The sequence below is a fragment of the Astatotilapia calliptera genome, chromosome 3, assembly GCF_964374335.1.
Source record: "Astatotilapia calliptera chromosome 3, fAstCal68.1, whole genome shotgun sequence".
Taxonomy (NCBI): domain Eukaryota; kingdom Metazoa; phylum Chordata; class Actinopteri; order Cichliformes; family Cichlidae; genus Astatotilapia; species Astatotilapia calliptera.
Genome location: NC_137424.1, coordinates 79,777,307 through 79,793,590, shown reverse-complemented (window position 1 = coordinate 79,793,590; position 16,284 = coordinate 79,777,307). Strand labels below are relative to the sequence as shown.

At 42.1% G+C, this 16,284-nt stretch overlaps 1 protein-coding gene across 2 annotated transcripts in view; it reads left to right on the top strand.

The window, feature by feature from the left end:
* LOC113009950 (NACHT, LRR and PYD domains-containing protein 12-like) overlaps window positions 1–16,284 on the top strand; it is a 47,105-nt gene that overhangs the window by 6,939 nt on the left and 23,882 nt on the right. The window contains exons 7-11 of one of the 2 annotated variants that reach the window (XM_080299401.1): window positions 99–1,896; window positions 4,950–5,111; window positions 8,793–8,966; window positions 10,559–10,605; window positions 10,781–12,617. In XM_080299401.1, coding sequence (XP_080155527.1) covers window positions 99–1,896; window positions 4,950–5,111; window positions 8,793–8,966; window positions 10,559–10,605; window positions 10,781–11,349 — 2,750 coding nt within the window. In that variant the 3' untranslated portion in view covers window positions 11,350–12,617. Of the gene's footprint in view, window positions 1–98; window positions 1,897–4,949; window positions 5,112–8,792; window positions 8,967–10,558; window positions 10,606–10,780; window positions 12,618–16,284 lie in introns of those variants that run through there. The other variant, XM_080299402.1, reaches the window with a different exon arrangement.

The following is a 16,284-nucleotide window of genomic DNA, read 5'->3' as shown; positions in this document are numbered from 1 at the left end:
TGGATAAGTGAAACATTTGCTAATGTCTAAAAATATGTATTCAAAAAATATTCATATTGACTTTTTAAAGATGAACCAATATTTTTTATTTTATTTAGAACTTTATGGTGCAGTTTGTCAACATAATCTCAAGTCTGTCTTGAAGAAGAAGTTCCAGTGTGTGTTTGAGGGGATCGCTAAAGCAGGAAACCCAACCCTTCTGAATCAGATCTACACAGAGCTCTACATCACAGAGCAAGGGATTGCAGAGGTCAATGATGAACATGAGGTCAGACAGATTGAAACAGCATCCAAGAAACCAACCAGACCAGAAACAACAATCAGACAAGAAGACATCTTTAAAGCCTCACCTGGAAGAGATAAACCAATCAGAACAGTGCTGACAAAGGGAGTGGCTGGTATTGGGAAAACAGTCTTAACACAGAAATACACCCTCGACTGGGCTGAAGACAAAGCCAACCAGGACATCCCGTTCATATTTCCATTCACTTTCAGAGAGCTGAATTTGCTGAAAGAGGAAAAGTTCAGCTTGGTGGGACTTGTTCATTACTTCTTTAAAGAAACCAAAGAAGCAGGAATCTGCAGCTTTGAAGACTTCCAGGTTGTGTTCATCTTTGATGGTCTGGATGAGTGTCGACTTCCTCTGGACTTCCACAAAACTGCAATCCTAACTGACCCTAGAAAGTCGACCTCAGTGGATGTGCTGCTGATAAACCTCATCAGGGGGAAACTGCTTCCCACTGCTCGCCTCTGGATAACCACACGACCTGCAGCGGCCAATCAGATCCCTCCTTACTGTGTTGATATGGTGACAGAGGTCAGAGGGTTCACTGACCCACAGAAGGAGCAGTACTTCAGGAAGAGATTCAGAGATGAGGATCAGGCCAGCAGGATCATCTCCCACATCAAGACATCACGAAGCTTCCACATCATGTGCCACATCCCAGTCTTCTGCTGGATCACTGCTACAGTTCTGGAGGATGTGCTAAAATCCAGAGAGGGAGGACCACTGCCCAAGACCCTGACTGAGATGTACATCCACTTCCTCGTGGTTCAGGCCAAAGTGAAGAAGGTCAAGTATGACGGAGGAGCTGAGACAGATCCACACTGGAGTCCAGAGAGCAGGAAGATGATTGAGTCTCTGGGAAAACTGGCTTTTGATCAGCTGCAGAAAGGAAACCTGATCTTCTATGAATCAGACCTGACAGAGTGTGGCATCGATATCAGAGCGGCCTCAGTGTACTCAGGAGTGTTCACACAGATCTTTAAAGAGGAGAGAGGACTGTACCAGGACAAGGTGTTCTGCTTCATCCATCTGAGTGTTCAGGAGTTTCTGGCTGCTCTTCATGTCCATCTGACCTTCATCAACTCTGGACTCAATCTGCTGGAAGAACAACAAACAACCTCCCAGAAGTCTGAAACAAGAGAATCTGCAGAGAAACACTTCTACCAGAGTGCTGTTGACAAGGCCTTACAGAGTCCAAATGGACACCTGGACTTGTTCCTGCGCTTCCTCCTTGGTCTTTCACTGCAGACCAATCAGACTCTCCTACAAGGACTGCTTACACTGGCAAGAAGTAGCTCACAGACCAATCAGAAAACAGTTAACTACATCAAGGAGAAGCTCAGTGAGAATCTGTCTGCAGAGAAAAGCATCAATCTGTTCCACTGTCTAAATGAACTGAATGATTGTTCTCTAGTGGAGGAAATCCAACAGTCCCTGAGATCAGGAAGTCTCTCCACAGATGAACTTTCTCCTGCTCAGTGGTCAGCTCTGCTCTTCATCTTACTGTCATCACAAAAAGATCTGGATGTGTTTGACCTGAAGAAATACTCTCCTTCAGAGGAGGCTCTTTTTAGGCTGCTCCCATTGGTCAAAGCCTCTAACAAAGCTTTGTAAGTAGTCAAGTCAACTTTATTTATATAGCACATTTAAAGGACATCAAGTGACAGCCAAAGTACTGAACAGAGGGATAATATAAACAAATAAAAAGAATTAAAATAGATAAGATGAAAACGTTATAGAAAACATTGTGAGACATCCATATATCTTTGTAAAAATATATGTGTACATGCAAATATGCACAGTTCTATACATTAAAAGGGGAATCATAGTTTCTCCATTTGATCACACAGCCAAGTTAAACCGCGTTAGCCAGCATGCCACTGAGCCACGATTTACAGTCCAGTGCCAGAAAAGTAGCTGTGATTACCTACCTGGCACTGTGCACACCATTGACAGCTTTAGAAAACAGATACTTGAATGCGGTTGTCAGGGTTCCTGGGTTGTATTTTCAGTTTGTTCATGTTGAGTTTATTTCTCACTCGTTCACATTTCCTGTCTTGTTGTGCCAGTTCCTTTCCTGTGTGATGTTAGTTTGATTAAGTTGAGCTGTGTACTCACCGGTCTGTCATTATCATCCTCATCAGTGCATTTAAGTCCTCAGTTTCCACTTGCTCACTGTCTTTTCATTGATGTTGTTTGTTTTCAGTTCAGTTCAGTCAGTTCAGTTCAGTCCAGTCCAGTCCAGTCCAGTCCAGTCCAGTCAGCCAGCCATTCATCTCCTGCTCTCGTTGTGTCATCCTTTCCGATAAACACCATTATCCTGCACCGTGAGTCCTGCGTTTGGGTCCTCTTCTTCTCATCCACACACAAGACCCTGACAGCAGTGATAGGCCAAACAGTAGTACATGCAGAGGGCAGCAAGGGCTCGCGTTAGGCTGGTAAGTCAGGTCCCCAGGAGAGTCGATCACAGGAAAAACGATAAAATCCAGGTTTTCCAGGGTCAAATAAAAAAGCCATGCTCTAAGGCTAAAACGGTAAAATTAAATACTAATTTTAATATGATAATCTCGATCAGATTTCTAATCCTTAAACCTAACCAAGGAAGAAAAAATGGCAGATTAGACTGAAAGTTTAGGCACATAGCGATGTGTGCTACTGAGAAAGTTTCTGGGCTGCCGTTCCTTATAACAGCCTTCCTTCATTGAAAGTGTGGGAAAGGCTAAAAGCTCCTTGGACAAAGGTTCTAGTCTGAGTACGTCTGAGGGGTATAAGGTGGCACCAAAATAAAGCTGTGGGAGAACTGGGGAGTGTCATCTGTACCTGCTATTGTTGTAATAATAGTTTTTCTTGCATCTGAACTGGGCAAACACAGAGGTCATCTCACATATGGTTCGCCCAACAGGGGGACAAAGGGCCTCAGGGGTATGAAGAAATGAACCCGGCCACACTGGATTGCAGGGTGTAGGTGAGCTCTTTATTCTAAAGAGCTCAACAGGGGGAGTGTGGGATTGTAATATTATTTTATACCATGTTAGACCCTTAATTAAAGATTGTGAATTATTATGTAGTTCTAGTTTGCATTATTCTCCTGAATTAGAAGAAGGTGATAACTATTGCATTTGTTAAACTGATTTGCATTACATTAGATTGGTGATTTATTGTGAATGAATGATATTGTTTTATGATGCATTATACTGCTGAGTTAAAAAGAAATACTGTTCTCAAAAAGTCATCACCTTATTTGTCTGATTAAAAGAGAACAGAACATACTGGAGTTTTCTGCCCCATCTCAGCAGGAGCAGATAAACAGGGAGCCAAGGTCGTAGCTTAGGCGCTGGGTGAGAGAATGAATGTGAATGTTTAGGCTTTTATGATTAGGTGGGGGCCACTAGAGGCTATAAGAGTTTGATCAATGCTCCACAATTTTGAGATCTGATGCTGTCTGCGTACGGTGTCCATCTCCCACGCGCGTGATCATTAAAATCATCGTTTGACTCAACCCGGCCGGACCAGTGTTGTTATTGTGGTTTTTTCCTCTTGTATCCATCCCCAATATTTGAATCCGTAACAAAAGCAATGCATTATTAGGGACTGTAACATCTAGTCCTTTTTACTGAAACTTTAGCGAAAAATTAAAATGGAGCTACACACGGAGAACACACATATGGAGAGCAGCGGCAGACAGACACGCAAGCATATGCTCACCCGGAAGTCTAGCCCACAGCTTGTGTGTATAAGACATAACACATACATACAATAATTCATAACATTTTAGTTTCTCTCACATTGAAAGGAATGTTTGCAGGCTGCAATTATATCCTACACTAAGCAAAATATTATCGTACTGTTTCCCAAACAGATGCCCTGGTGCAATATTTGTGTTTGTTTTCACTCCTTCCTGTCATATTTTTAAAATCCATCCATCCATCTTCATCCGCTTTATCCGAGGCCGGATTTTTTAAATCATGTTCTAAAATATATATAAATGTCTCTGAAGAAATTAGCTTTCCAATAATAAGGCAGATTTCTTTTAGTATGGTTAGTTTTTACTAACCTCTAAACCATAAGTCATGGCAAGTGGATTTTACAAGGACTGAGGGCTGTCCTTAACCATACTTAAACAGCTTATTTTAAATAAAAGATGAGCTGATTGTCTATAGCATTGTTTGGTATGTTATTATAAAAAAAAAGATTATTTTGAACTGTATCAAGGAACAATACTCACAGATTTTAAAACTAGGAAAGTGATCAGCAGTACTATATGACTGTACCTGCAGGTACTGAACTAAAATGGTAAATGGTAAATGGCCTGTATTTATACAGCACTTTACTAGTCCCTAAGGACCCCAAAGCGCTTTACACATCCAGTCATCCACCCTTTCACACACACATTCGCACACTGGTGATGGCAAGCTACATTGTAGCCACAGCCACCCTGGGATGCACTGACAGAGTGCTAGACTAGAATCGCTAAATCTAACAAGTCCTTACTGGTTTCCATTTAAATAATGTGGCATATCTGTGTTTTAATGAGGAAATGTAATATATATGTATTTTAAGTTATTTTGTTATGCATTAGGTGCATATTAAACTTTTTATCTTTCTTGTTTGGGTTGAACACTTAAATTGATTTCATTTGATCCTAAATACCTTTGTTTTTCAGACTGTCTGGCTGTAACCTTTTGGAGAGAAGCTGTGAAGCGTTGTCCTCAGTTCTCAGCTCAATGAGAATGCTGGACCTGAGTAACAACAACCTGCAGGATTCAGGAGTTAAGCTTCTGTCTGTTGGACTAAAGAGTCCACACTGTACACTGGAAGCTCTCAGGTCAGGATCCAGACTTTTCCAAAAATTATTAAATCAATTATATTCGTGTAATTAAACCCTTATGAAGAAAACATCGAGGGAACAGTTTACCCTGCCTGGGATAGGGTTACCGGGGCCCTGCCCTGGAGCCAGGCCTGGGGAGGGTGCCTGAGGGTGAGCGTCTGGTGGCCGGGCCTTAGTCCATGGGGCCCGGCCGGGCACAGCCCGAAAATGGCACATGGGCCAATACTCCTGCAGGCCCACCACCCGCAGGAGGCGCCGTAGGGGTCGGGTGCATTGTGTGTCGGGCAGCGGACAGGAGGGGAGGCCCTGGCGGACTGATCCCCGGCCGCTTATGCGCCGAGTGGCAGTTCAGAGTACCCAGCCTTCTTAGAGTCCCTGGGTGGGGTGCTGGAAGGTGCTCCACCTGGAGACTCTGTTGTCCTACTGGGAGACTTCAATGCTCACGTGGGTAATGACAGCGAGACCTATAGGGGCGTGATTGGGAGAAACGGCCTCCCTGATCTGAACCCGAGCGGTGTTTTGTTATTGGACTTCAGTGCAAATAACAGTTAGTCATAACAAACACCTTGTTCAAACATAAGAGTGTCCATAAGTGCACGTGGCACCAGGACGCAGGTCGATGATCGATTTTGTAATCATATCACCAGACCTGCGACCATATGTTCTGGACACTCGGGTAAAGAGAGAGGCTGAGCTGTCAACTGATCACCACCTGGTGGTGACTTGGATCAGGTGGCGGCGGAGGACGCTGGACAGACCTGGTGCACCTAAACACGTAGTAAGGGTGTCCTGAGACCTTCAACGCACACCTCCGGCAGAGCTTCAACAGCATTCTAAGGGAGACTGGGGACATTGAGTCCGAATGGACCATGTTCAGCGTCTCCATTGCTGAAGCTGCTACATTGAGCTGTGGCCGCAAGGTGGTTGATGCCTGCCGTGGTGGTAATCCCTGAACCAAATGGTTGACACCAGAGGTGAAGGGAGCCACCAGGCTGAAGAAGGAGTCCTATTGGGCTTGGTTAGCCTGTGGGACTCCAGAGGCAGCTGACAGGTATCGACAGGCCAAGTGGAATGCGGCTCGGGCAGTGGCTGAAGCAAAAACTCGGTGTGGGAGGAGTTCAGAGAGGCCATGGAAAAAGACTTTCGGATTGCCTCGAAGAGATTCTGGCAAACCGTCAGGCAGCGGTGCTCTACCTGCACTGTGTATAGTGCTGGCGGAGCGCTGCTGACTTCGACTGAGAAAACTGTCAGGCGGCGGAAGGAATACTTCGAGGACCTCCTTAATCGCACTGACACATCTTCCGAGGAGGAAGCAGAGTCTGGGGATGAGGGGAATGACCCGCCAATTTCCGGAGGTGAGGTCACTGAGGTAGTTAAACAACTCCTTGGTGGCAGAGCCCCTGGTCTTGATGAGGTTCGCCCTGAGTTCCTGAAGGCTCTGGACATTGTAGGGCTGTCCTGGTTGACACGCCTCTACAATGTTGCGTGGAGATCAGTGGCAGTAATCCTGGACTGGCAGACCGGGGTGGTGGTCCCCATCTCTAAGAAGGGGGACTGGAGGGTGTGTTCCAGCTACAGGGGGATCACACTCCTCAGCCTCCCTGGGAAAGTCTATGCCAGGATGCTGGAACAGAGAGTTCGCCTGCTAGTCGAACCTCGGATACAGGAGGAACAATGCGGCTTGAGGGTGCATGGGAGTTTGCCCAACCAGTCTACATGTTTTGTGGACTTGGAGAAGGCATTCGACCGTGTCCCTCGGGGTGTCCTGTGGGAGGTGCTGCGGGAGTATGGGATGTCTGGCCCATTGCGATGGGCAATTCAATCCCTATACAACCGTTGCAAGAGCTTGGTTCGCGTGGCCGGCAATAAGTCGGACTCGTTCCCGGTGGGTGATGGGCTCTGCCAGGGCTGCCCTTTGTCATAGATGCTGTTCATAATTTTTATGGACAGGATTTCTGGCGGAGAGCTTTCACTTTGGTGGCCTCAGAATCTCATCTCTGCTTTTTGCGGATGATGTGGTTCTGTTGGCTTCATCAGGTGAAGGCCTCCAGCTTGCATTGGAATGGTTCGCAGCCGAGTGTGAAGCAGGGGGAATGAGGATCAGCACGTCCAAATCTGAGGCCATGGTTCTCAGCTGGAAAAAGGTGGAGTGCCCACTCCGGGTCGGGAATGAGTTCCTGCCCCAAGTGGAGGAGTTCAAGTATCTCAGGGTCTTGTTTGCGAGTGATGGGAGAAGGGAGCCGGAGATCGATAGATGGATTGGTGCTGCGGCTGCAGTGATGCGGACGCTGCACCGGTCTGTCGTGGTGAAGAGGGAGCTGAGTGTAGAAGCGACGCTCACAATTTACCGGTCGATCTACATCCCTACCCTCACCTATGTTCACGAGCTGTGGGTAGTGAGCGAAAGAACGAGATCGCGGATACAAGCGGCGGAAATGAGCTTCCTCCGAAGGGTGGCTGGCCTCTCCCTTAGAGATAGGGTGAGAAATTTGGCCATCTGGGAGGGGCTCAGAGTAGAGCCGCTGCTCCTCCACATCGAAAGGAGCCAGCTGAGGTGGTTCGGGCATCTGACAAGGATGCCTCCTGAGCGCCTCCTAGGTGAGGTGTTCCGGGCATGTCCCACCGGGAGGAGGCCCCGGGGCAGACCCAGGACACGCTGGAGAGATTATATCTCTCGGCTGGCCTGGGAATGCCTTGGTATTCCCCCGGATAAGCTGGAGGAGGTGGCTGGGGAGAGGGAGGTCTGGGCCTCTTTGCTTAGGCTGCTGCCCCCGCGACCCGGCCTCGGATAAGCGGTTGAAGATGGATGGATGGATGGATGGATGGATGAATTAAAGATTGTTGTATTTATCATGCTTTTCAGTTTTATGTAATAAACTCGAGACTGTTGTATGTATGTATTTCCAACTCTTTATTACAATTATTTTCATATAAACACTCGACATTTGAAAAGTCATTAAACTATAACTGTGAATAACTGTTGAAACTGAAATCAGGTGAGACACAGTATAAAGAGAGAGACAGAGAGATGCAAAGCAACTAACATAACAGAGCAAAAATTAAGAACCATAACAGATTTCAGATGCACAAGAGAATAATATACACAGAGACTAAAACCAATATTTAATCATTTCAAAAAGTCCAGAATCAATCTCAATATACTTGGTCAACGAAGATACGATGAGGATAAATATAAAGAGAAAGAGCTGTCTAGTTAGTTATTGTCATGGTCTTTGTTCTTTGACCTAAACCCCTCAAAAATGGCAGATTACCTTGGGTAAAAGACTGACAGTTGAAGCACAAATTAAAAAAAAGTTGCCTCAACAAAAGGACATTTTGGGCACCCATCAGGAAAGGGGCGGGTGCTCCCCTCTGCACGTGCCTGAGCTGGATCCAGAGCAGCTGGGTCCACAGCAGCTGGATCCACAGGTTTAGTTTTGTAGTTTTCCTGACCCGGCCAACCCAGGAGTTGTTCACAAGCCCCCCCCCCCCCCCCCCCCACACACACACACACACACACACACACACACACACACACACCCTGAGATCCACTGGCGTGGGTTTTGGGATCTAAGAATGCATCTCTTTTGTTTTTTTACATATCGGTTATTATATTAATAGGTGATTTATTTATAAATTAATGTATTAATGTAACGTATTAATGGCACATTTCTGTAGGCTGTCAGGCTGTCTGATCACAGAGGAAGGCTGTACTTCTCTAACTTCAGCGCTGAGCTCCAACCCCTCCCATCTGAGAGAGCTGGACCTGAGCTACAATCATCCAGGACACTCAGGAATGAAGCTGCTGTTGGCTGGACTAAAGGATCCAAGCTGGAGACTGGACACTCTTAGGTATGGGGAGAATGTCTAATAGAGGAGGAAGAGCTGGAAACATTTCCAGTGAAAACTGAAAGCCTTTTCACTGGAACATTTACTGTGTCCTTCACTCACTTCCTGTTTGTTTCTCAAAACTTAAAATGTACAGCTCTATCACTTCTGACATAAATGAAGTAAGAAAACCTAATTTTTCTTACTTCAGGAATGTTTATAGGGTTACTCAAGTTGGGCTAGCTGGCATCTAACGATGTAAACACAGCAAAGACAAGCTGGAGAATAAACGCAAACTTTTTTTGCCTCAATAAATCTGAACTTGAGGGTCTTTGATGGTCAGAGACAAATGCAATTTAATAGCAGGAACAGATGCTGAAAACAGGCCAAACTTCAGTCAGAAGAATACCTGAAGCGATCCGTTCTCAGCACGAGGTCAGTCATTTATATACTGTGGCATAATTTGGATTACTTGCTACGAAAAATTCCTTATCCTCAGCTTCCTGCACCCATTGATATGTTTGTTAGCCTCAGAGTGATTCTTTTTATGACTTTATAAAAAATTTGCTGTCTGGTAAACCATGAGCTGATGATTAGTACGATTGATATGTAAAAAGAATTTGGTCATTAATTGGTTTCCAGCACTGCATACAAAGATATTTTCCTGTTGCACTTCGACACACACTTGACTGCCCATATGGAAAAGAAATAGTAAAAACATATATGATTTACTCATGAAAGTGGCCACTTTCTCATTACTTTCATATATTTTTTTAGTAAGTATATAAAACATACAAGTTTCATTATATAATTTTTCAAGGGATCTTATATGTGCTTTCACTCCTGTATGCTTTTCATACAAGTTTCATACAAGACAGATAAAAACTTTATAAGATTTATATATATCTTTTCCATATGGTTGACATTAGAGGGGAGATCTCACAGGCAAGGAAAAAATTATGCTTCCTGGGTACTAGTCGTATCTTCATCATAAACGAAAGACAGCCTCACAACACCCCCATGTGACAATAATAAACAATAGCTTTAAATGATGAAAAGGGGTTTAGAAGCCCTGTAACTCATGGGATATAAACGCATCACAAGTTAAAAAAGAAAAGGGCATAAATTAAATCTGTCAATGCTGACAGAAAGGACTCTGGTGCAGACTCAGATTTTAGGAAAAGAGAGTTCACAAGTTTATTTACAATCCAACAGTGCAACATATATACAAGGTGTCTCCAGGGAAAGGAACGCAGGAAAATAGTCCACACTCTCGCTCCTCTTCAGCCACTTATGCTCATGCTCCTCCAGACTCCATACCACTGGAACAAACAGGTATCCAGGAAGTACAGGGGATTTGTATTGAAAAGACATGAGTTCACAGTTTGAGTCAGTCATATTTCATTCAATACAGTGGTGTACTGACAGATCCAGGATCAGACCAAATCATCAGCAGTTTGATCCACGTATGGATTGAAGTGTATTTCTGAAAATGTTGGACTGTTTCTTTATCAGTGTCTAACAGTATGTAGACACTGATAAATATGAGAGCGATGTAATGTCCATGTGTGCATGCTGAAGACACTGTGCTGGTCTGACCCCCCTCCTCCTTTCAGGGTGGAGCCTGCTGGAGAACGATGGTTGACACCAGGTCTGAGGAAGTGTAAGTGTGTTTTTAATGTGATTCATGAAAACAAAGCAGCACACATTCAACCATCTTCAAACTGTCACATCACTCATTCACATCTCTGATGTCAGGAGTCATCATCAAAGTGTCAATCAATGAACAGATGATGGATCAATAACTGCAGCTAGATTGTGTTTGTTCTCTCCATCAGATTCCTGTCAACTCACAATCGACACAAACACAGTTCACACAAACCTCCAACTATCTGACAACAACAGCCAGGTGACATATGTGGAGGAGGTTCAGTCGTATCCTGATCATCCAGACAGATTTGATATTTGCCCTCAGCTGCTTTGCAGAAATGGTCTGACTGGTTGCTGTTACTGGGAGGTTGAGTGGAGAGGAAATGTTCGCATATCTGTGAGTTATAGAAGAACCAGAAGGAAAGGAGAGAGTCCTGACTGTGTGTTTGGATGGAATGATCAGTCCTGGAGTTTGTGGTGCTCCAATTATATTCCTCTTTGTCTCTGGCACAATAACATAAAAACATCCATCTCCTCCTCCTCCTCTGTCTCTAACAGAGTAGCAGTGTATGTGGACTGTCCTGCTGGCACTCTGTCCTTCTACAGAGTCTCCTCTGACACTCTGATCCACCTCCACACCTTCAACACCACATTCACTGAAACTCTTTATCCTGGGTTTACAGTCTGGTCTGGTTCGTCAGTGACTCTGTGCAGGTTTGAGTGTAAAGAGCATCCTCCTGTTAGAGAAACAGTCTGACTGTTGAACAGACTGTTGTTCAATCTGTACATATCAGTCTCTTTTACTCAGTAACACGTTTTCAGATTCATGGATTCAATCAGTTCTTAAAAAGTTCTTTTAAACTGTTCTAAACGATTCCTTGGAAACTTCTTCCTCTTCAGTCCTTAAAAAATGGAAGCTACCATTATTCCAGGGTCCAGATGTTTTTTTCTTTCTTTTTTCACTCAAAGCATGGAATTTACAGTGTCGCTCATGCTGTGGTTATTTGAGTCATTTTTGGAAGCAGGACAGGAAGGAAGGTCTGAACAGAGAAGATAAGAACACAGTTTTTGAGAAGACATTTGGGAGTTTCAGAGGTACACCTAAATTTAGCACAGCAACTCTACTACATCATTTCTGTGACCGGATTGTTCAATAACAGTACAATCATGTTGGTTTATGGAAAGATGTTCCTAAATAGATTTCAGTCTAAGCTGCTGTGGTTAAATTGATGTTTTTTTGTTTCAGTAGGAGTGAAATCTTCAGCTTATCCCCGTTTATGAATAGTAAATAAAGAATAACGCCCAGTCTTATTATGGTAAATGTAATACAAAGGTCTACAGATGAGTATATTTACATATGATTTTGCAAATGATGTTAAAATAGTCTTTTTTTTTTTTTTTTAATGTAATCAAATAATGTAATCTGTGTGATGAAAAGAGCGTGCTCTTTAGACTTAGTGTTGATTCTGAATCAAATAGAAAAGCCTGTACTGGTCTGGTGTCAAGAGAAGTGGAAACTCATTATCAACTTTCTCAAGAGAAATCAGAGTGGTGCAAGCCTGTCAAGAGGATGTAAAAAATGTTGTCTGAGAATATTTAGTTTTTATTTCTTGTAGTTTGGTGCAGTGATAAGAGATAATATTTGAGAATCTATATTTTAACCAAATCACTGTGGAGTTAAAATTTGGAAATGTAATTGTTGTTTTTCTCTGCTCACTTGTGTGGAGTTGATTTGAAGCCGAGAAGACTTGGATTACTTTCAACTGAGTAACTGCTTCCATATGTGGGTTTGCGCTAGCAAGACTGGGAGAAGAATGCATTACTGGCCAGGACTTGACTCTCTCCCTACTCTCTCAACCATCCACAGACCAGTAGATGAAATTGTAATCACCATAGGGTAGATTAGGAAGTTTATGGAATTTTTTTAAATTAATCTGACTGTATAATTGAGATCATCTGATTAAGCGGTTTTCTTTGTTCCTGCAACATTGCTTAAATAAATATTCCATTTGGATTTAAAGTCTATATTGTCGAAATTCCCTTTATGGCTCTAATAGTACAGGTTCAAACTTCTGTTTGAGTATTGCATCTTTAAATGGCTCTTTCCAAAAGAGAACCCTTTTCATGTCTTTTTCCACTCAAAGCTTCACATTGGATATCAGTATGTAGTGTTTCTCTGAAGCTTAGTTCACAACCAGCTCCTTTGCATTTTCAACAAGAAATCCAGCTTCATGTTTATCTTTCATCAAAGCAGAAAATGCTGAGCTCAGCAAATCCATTTATTATGGACCTGGTTAGAATCCCAATGAGAAAAGCAGCATTTATTATGATGTAGTCAAAGGAGCTTGCAAAGAAAAGTGTCTGGACTCCTTTAAGTTGCTTGAAGACGTTTCACCTCTCATCCGAGAAGCTTCTTCAGTTCTAAGGTCAAATGGTTGAGAGTCCCACTATCAGATGAGTCATTTTTGTACTGAACGCTTTTATTTCAATCTGCTGTTTAGCTGTAAAGGACAAGAAAACTTAAACAAAAGGCTCTCAGTTTCCTCTTGGATTAAACTGATTATTTTGTTTGTTTGTTTTTTAAAATTATCTGTTAAAGTTCTAATTCAGGAAATAAATTTAAGTGACAATGCAGATAAAATTAAATCTTAAATGACTCAAAAAAATGGTTGTTATTGTCTAACTTCTACAAAAAAAAGTCACTCGACACTTTTCTGAAAATCCCGTTCAAAACAAGCTGACAGTGACACATGAAAGTGTTACTGGAAAGAGCTTCTGTTGTGTGTTTCTCCGTGCGTATTGTTAGCACAGAATTAGTTGATGGTCAGATGGGTAAAAAAAAATCAAGAGACTGTAAATTATTGTTTAATTATACATGTGACATGTAAACAGTTGGCTATCCCCATACAGGAAGTGATGCTTTCACATTGAGCCATCTCCATTTTTTTGTTTTGGGGGGGTTTTGTCTTTTGATTTTGTATTTACCTAAATTTTGTTCCTTCCGTTTAAACCTTCTTTCTTTTATTCTCTTAAAATACATGACTGAGAAATTTGTTAGCAGTATACAGGGACAGGGATCCTGAGGGGTGACTGTAAGGATGAGGTATAATCCAAAACAGCAGCAGCTGGTTTAACCCTTTAAAGCCGGTCGGAGCGGACACGCTCCATTTTGCGTAACTATTTTAAAATCCCGGTAGCTCTGCAACCACGTAAGCTAGCGCAATAATTTTTTGTGCATATGAAACCGGAGGAGTTGTACTTACATCTGATGACATCAGCTTGTCCTAGGTCACAGTTTCCTTCCACATACAGCTTTGCAAAAGCTGCATAAAAAGCACTTGCAGCAACAAAAACATAATATTCCAGAAACACGCTTTGCCGATCAGATCAGCTGTTTGTAACACTTCCTACGTCCATCAGCGCGAACTATCACATGACCGCATGACCTGCCCGGAACCGGAAGTGACGTTATTTTGCGGAAATGTAGTTTTTTACCATTATGAGCCTATACTGGTGTTTTTAAAAGTTATGTTTGACTTCGTGACTTTCTGTGTCGTTTCTGGGATGCTGAGGACTCATATTGCACTGCTGGAAATAGTTTATTTTGATGCATATGCTGTTATTTTGCAAATTTGCACTATAATATATTTTTTCGTTTTTCCTGCAGTATATGAAAATTGGTGTATCTCAAAAATAAAACTATGAAGACACTTAAAATAAATTTCCTTTGGTGGGAAACTAGTTTGTGCAACATTTTTGCATTTACACTTTTGAGGGATAAGCCTCTTAAATTTCTCTAACTAGAAATATATGTTAAAAAATCAAAAACGATTTTCAATTTTTTTGTAGTTTATTGCACTTTTTTGCAATTTATGTAATTACTATTGTTGGGATTCAGAGATTCTTTTATTGCTACCATATAATCTGCCTTATGAAGAATGTATTAATAACATGTTTCACAGTATCATATATCAGTAATATTTCCTACAGGGTTTATATTGCATTGAATATGTCTGTCATCACATTGACCTTTCTATTTCTATAGGTTGAGTTCATTGTATACACAATGCATAAATGTGCTTGGTTAAGAGTTGATGTTCCATTCTAGAAGGTTTTAAGCTTCACTGGTGAGAGTGTCCAGATGATACATGCTGAGGGGAGATGAGAACATAGCAGGTTAATTGCATGCATGCTTACAATACACATATTAATCTAGGAATAGGCCTGAGCAGAGGCCCCAATGTTTCCAGTTTCTTGTTGCAAACCTGTTGCATTTTATTCTACTTGGTAACAGATGATCGGAGTCAATAATTAGCCTCAGAGACCCTGAGGGCTTAAGATTATTACCTTGTATGGAAGGGGTTATAGAAAAGAGAAGTTCTATGTCTGCTTATAGCTATTAAAAGATGTACAAGATGTACGAGTAACTGTGACTAATGTCTGGAACCTATTCTAATCTGTCATTGACGCCATGGGGGGGCGTGTACCCCACTGCTTTATAAGTATCCACAACATGTATTTTGGTCAGAAGACATATGTTGATGTTTTCTCCAGGCTGTTAATAAACTCATCGTTTGATTGCACTTTTCCGGAGCCTCCGTAGTTTGATTGTCTGGTCTAAAGTTGATCGATCTCGCAGCATTACTATGCACTTAATGCTATTAATATTATTAAAATTTGGGCTATAATGGTTGTATTGATGTATAGCAACTTGAAATGCTCCAAAAAATGGCTCCACAGCATGTAAAAATATAATATAAGCTCTGGCGGACTTGGTTCTATGGTAGGTCTTAAAGGGTTAAATAACAAACTGTTGAAATGCAAAACTAGAGACTGCAGGAAGGCACATCATTAACCAGAAATCTACTCATGGTAACTAGTTTACTTTTTTTTCTTTTTTTTTTAATCAGTCAATCAAATAAGTCAACAAATAAAGAAATGAGTTTAAAAGGAGAGAATTATTGGAAAAAAGAAAAAATACATGTATAAAGAGTCACTGTGCAGACTGGTGTCATTAAGAGCTCAGAGTCCAGCAGAAACAACAGCAGCAGAAGGCAAACGATGAACATTAAACATCAGCCTGTATCTGCAGCAACAGTGTTGGTATCCAGCAGTGACCTTTGACCTTCAATCGCATCAAATGATTTATTTTGCTTTTCTCCAGTCTGATATTTGCTAATGTGTTCAGATAATTGAGTCAATGTATACAATAAAAATTTTAACAACGTGTTAAATATCTGATGGCGTTATCAAGTTTGAGTTTGAGAGAGGAGCTGAAGAGAGCAGCATATTAAGACAGTGGAGAAGAGGTGAGCATGCGACACAGCAGACACAGGAGAGTTTAAAGGAGCCATTATGGCTCAATATAAGCTCTGAGATCAAAACCTGAACTCACACTGTCAACATGACCGAAGCTTCCAGTCACAGTGAATCTGTGTGTCAGGGACACTGCTGTCTGACTGCATACAGCTGACAGTGAGATGAAGCAGGAAAGAAGCAGCTGATATTTGGACAGCACACATGATGGAAAAGTAGTTAAAGTAAAGGCTGTAAAACCAAGTAAACGCTGAAAGTACAAAAATCGCTAATTTCACATAACTTTGCCGACATGTGTCCAACAGTAATGTTTTAATGTTCTTCATTATTAAACATTTGCACATAAATAAGAACCATAATATTCAGTACTTACTTT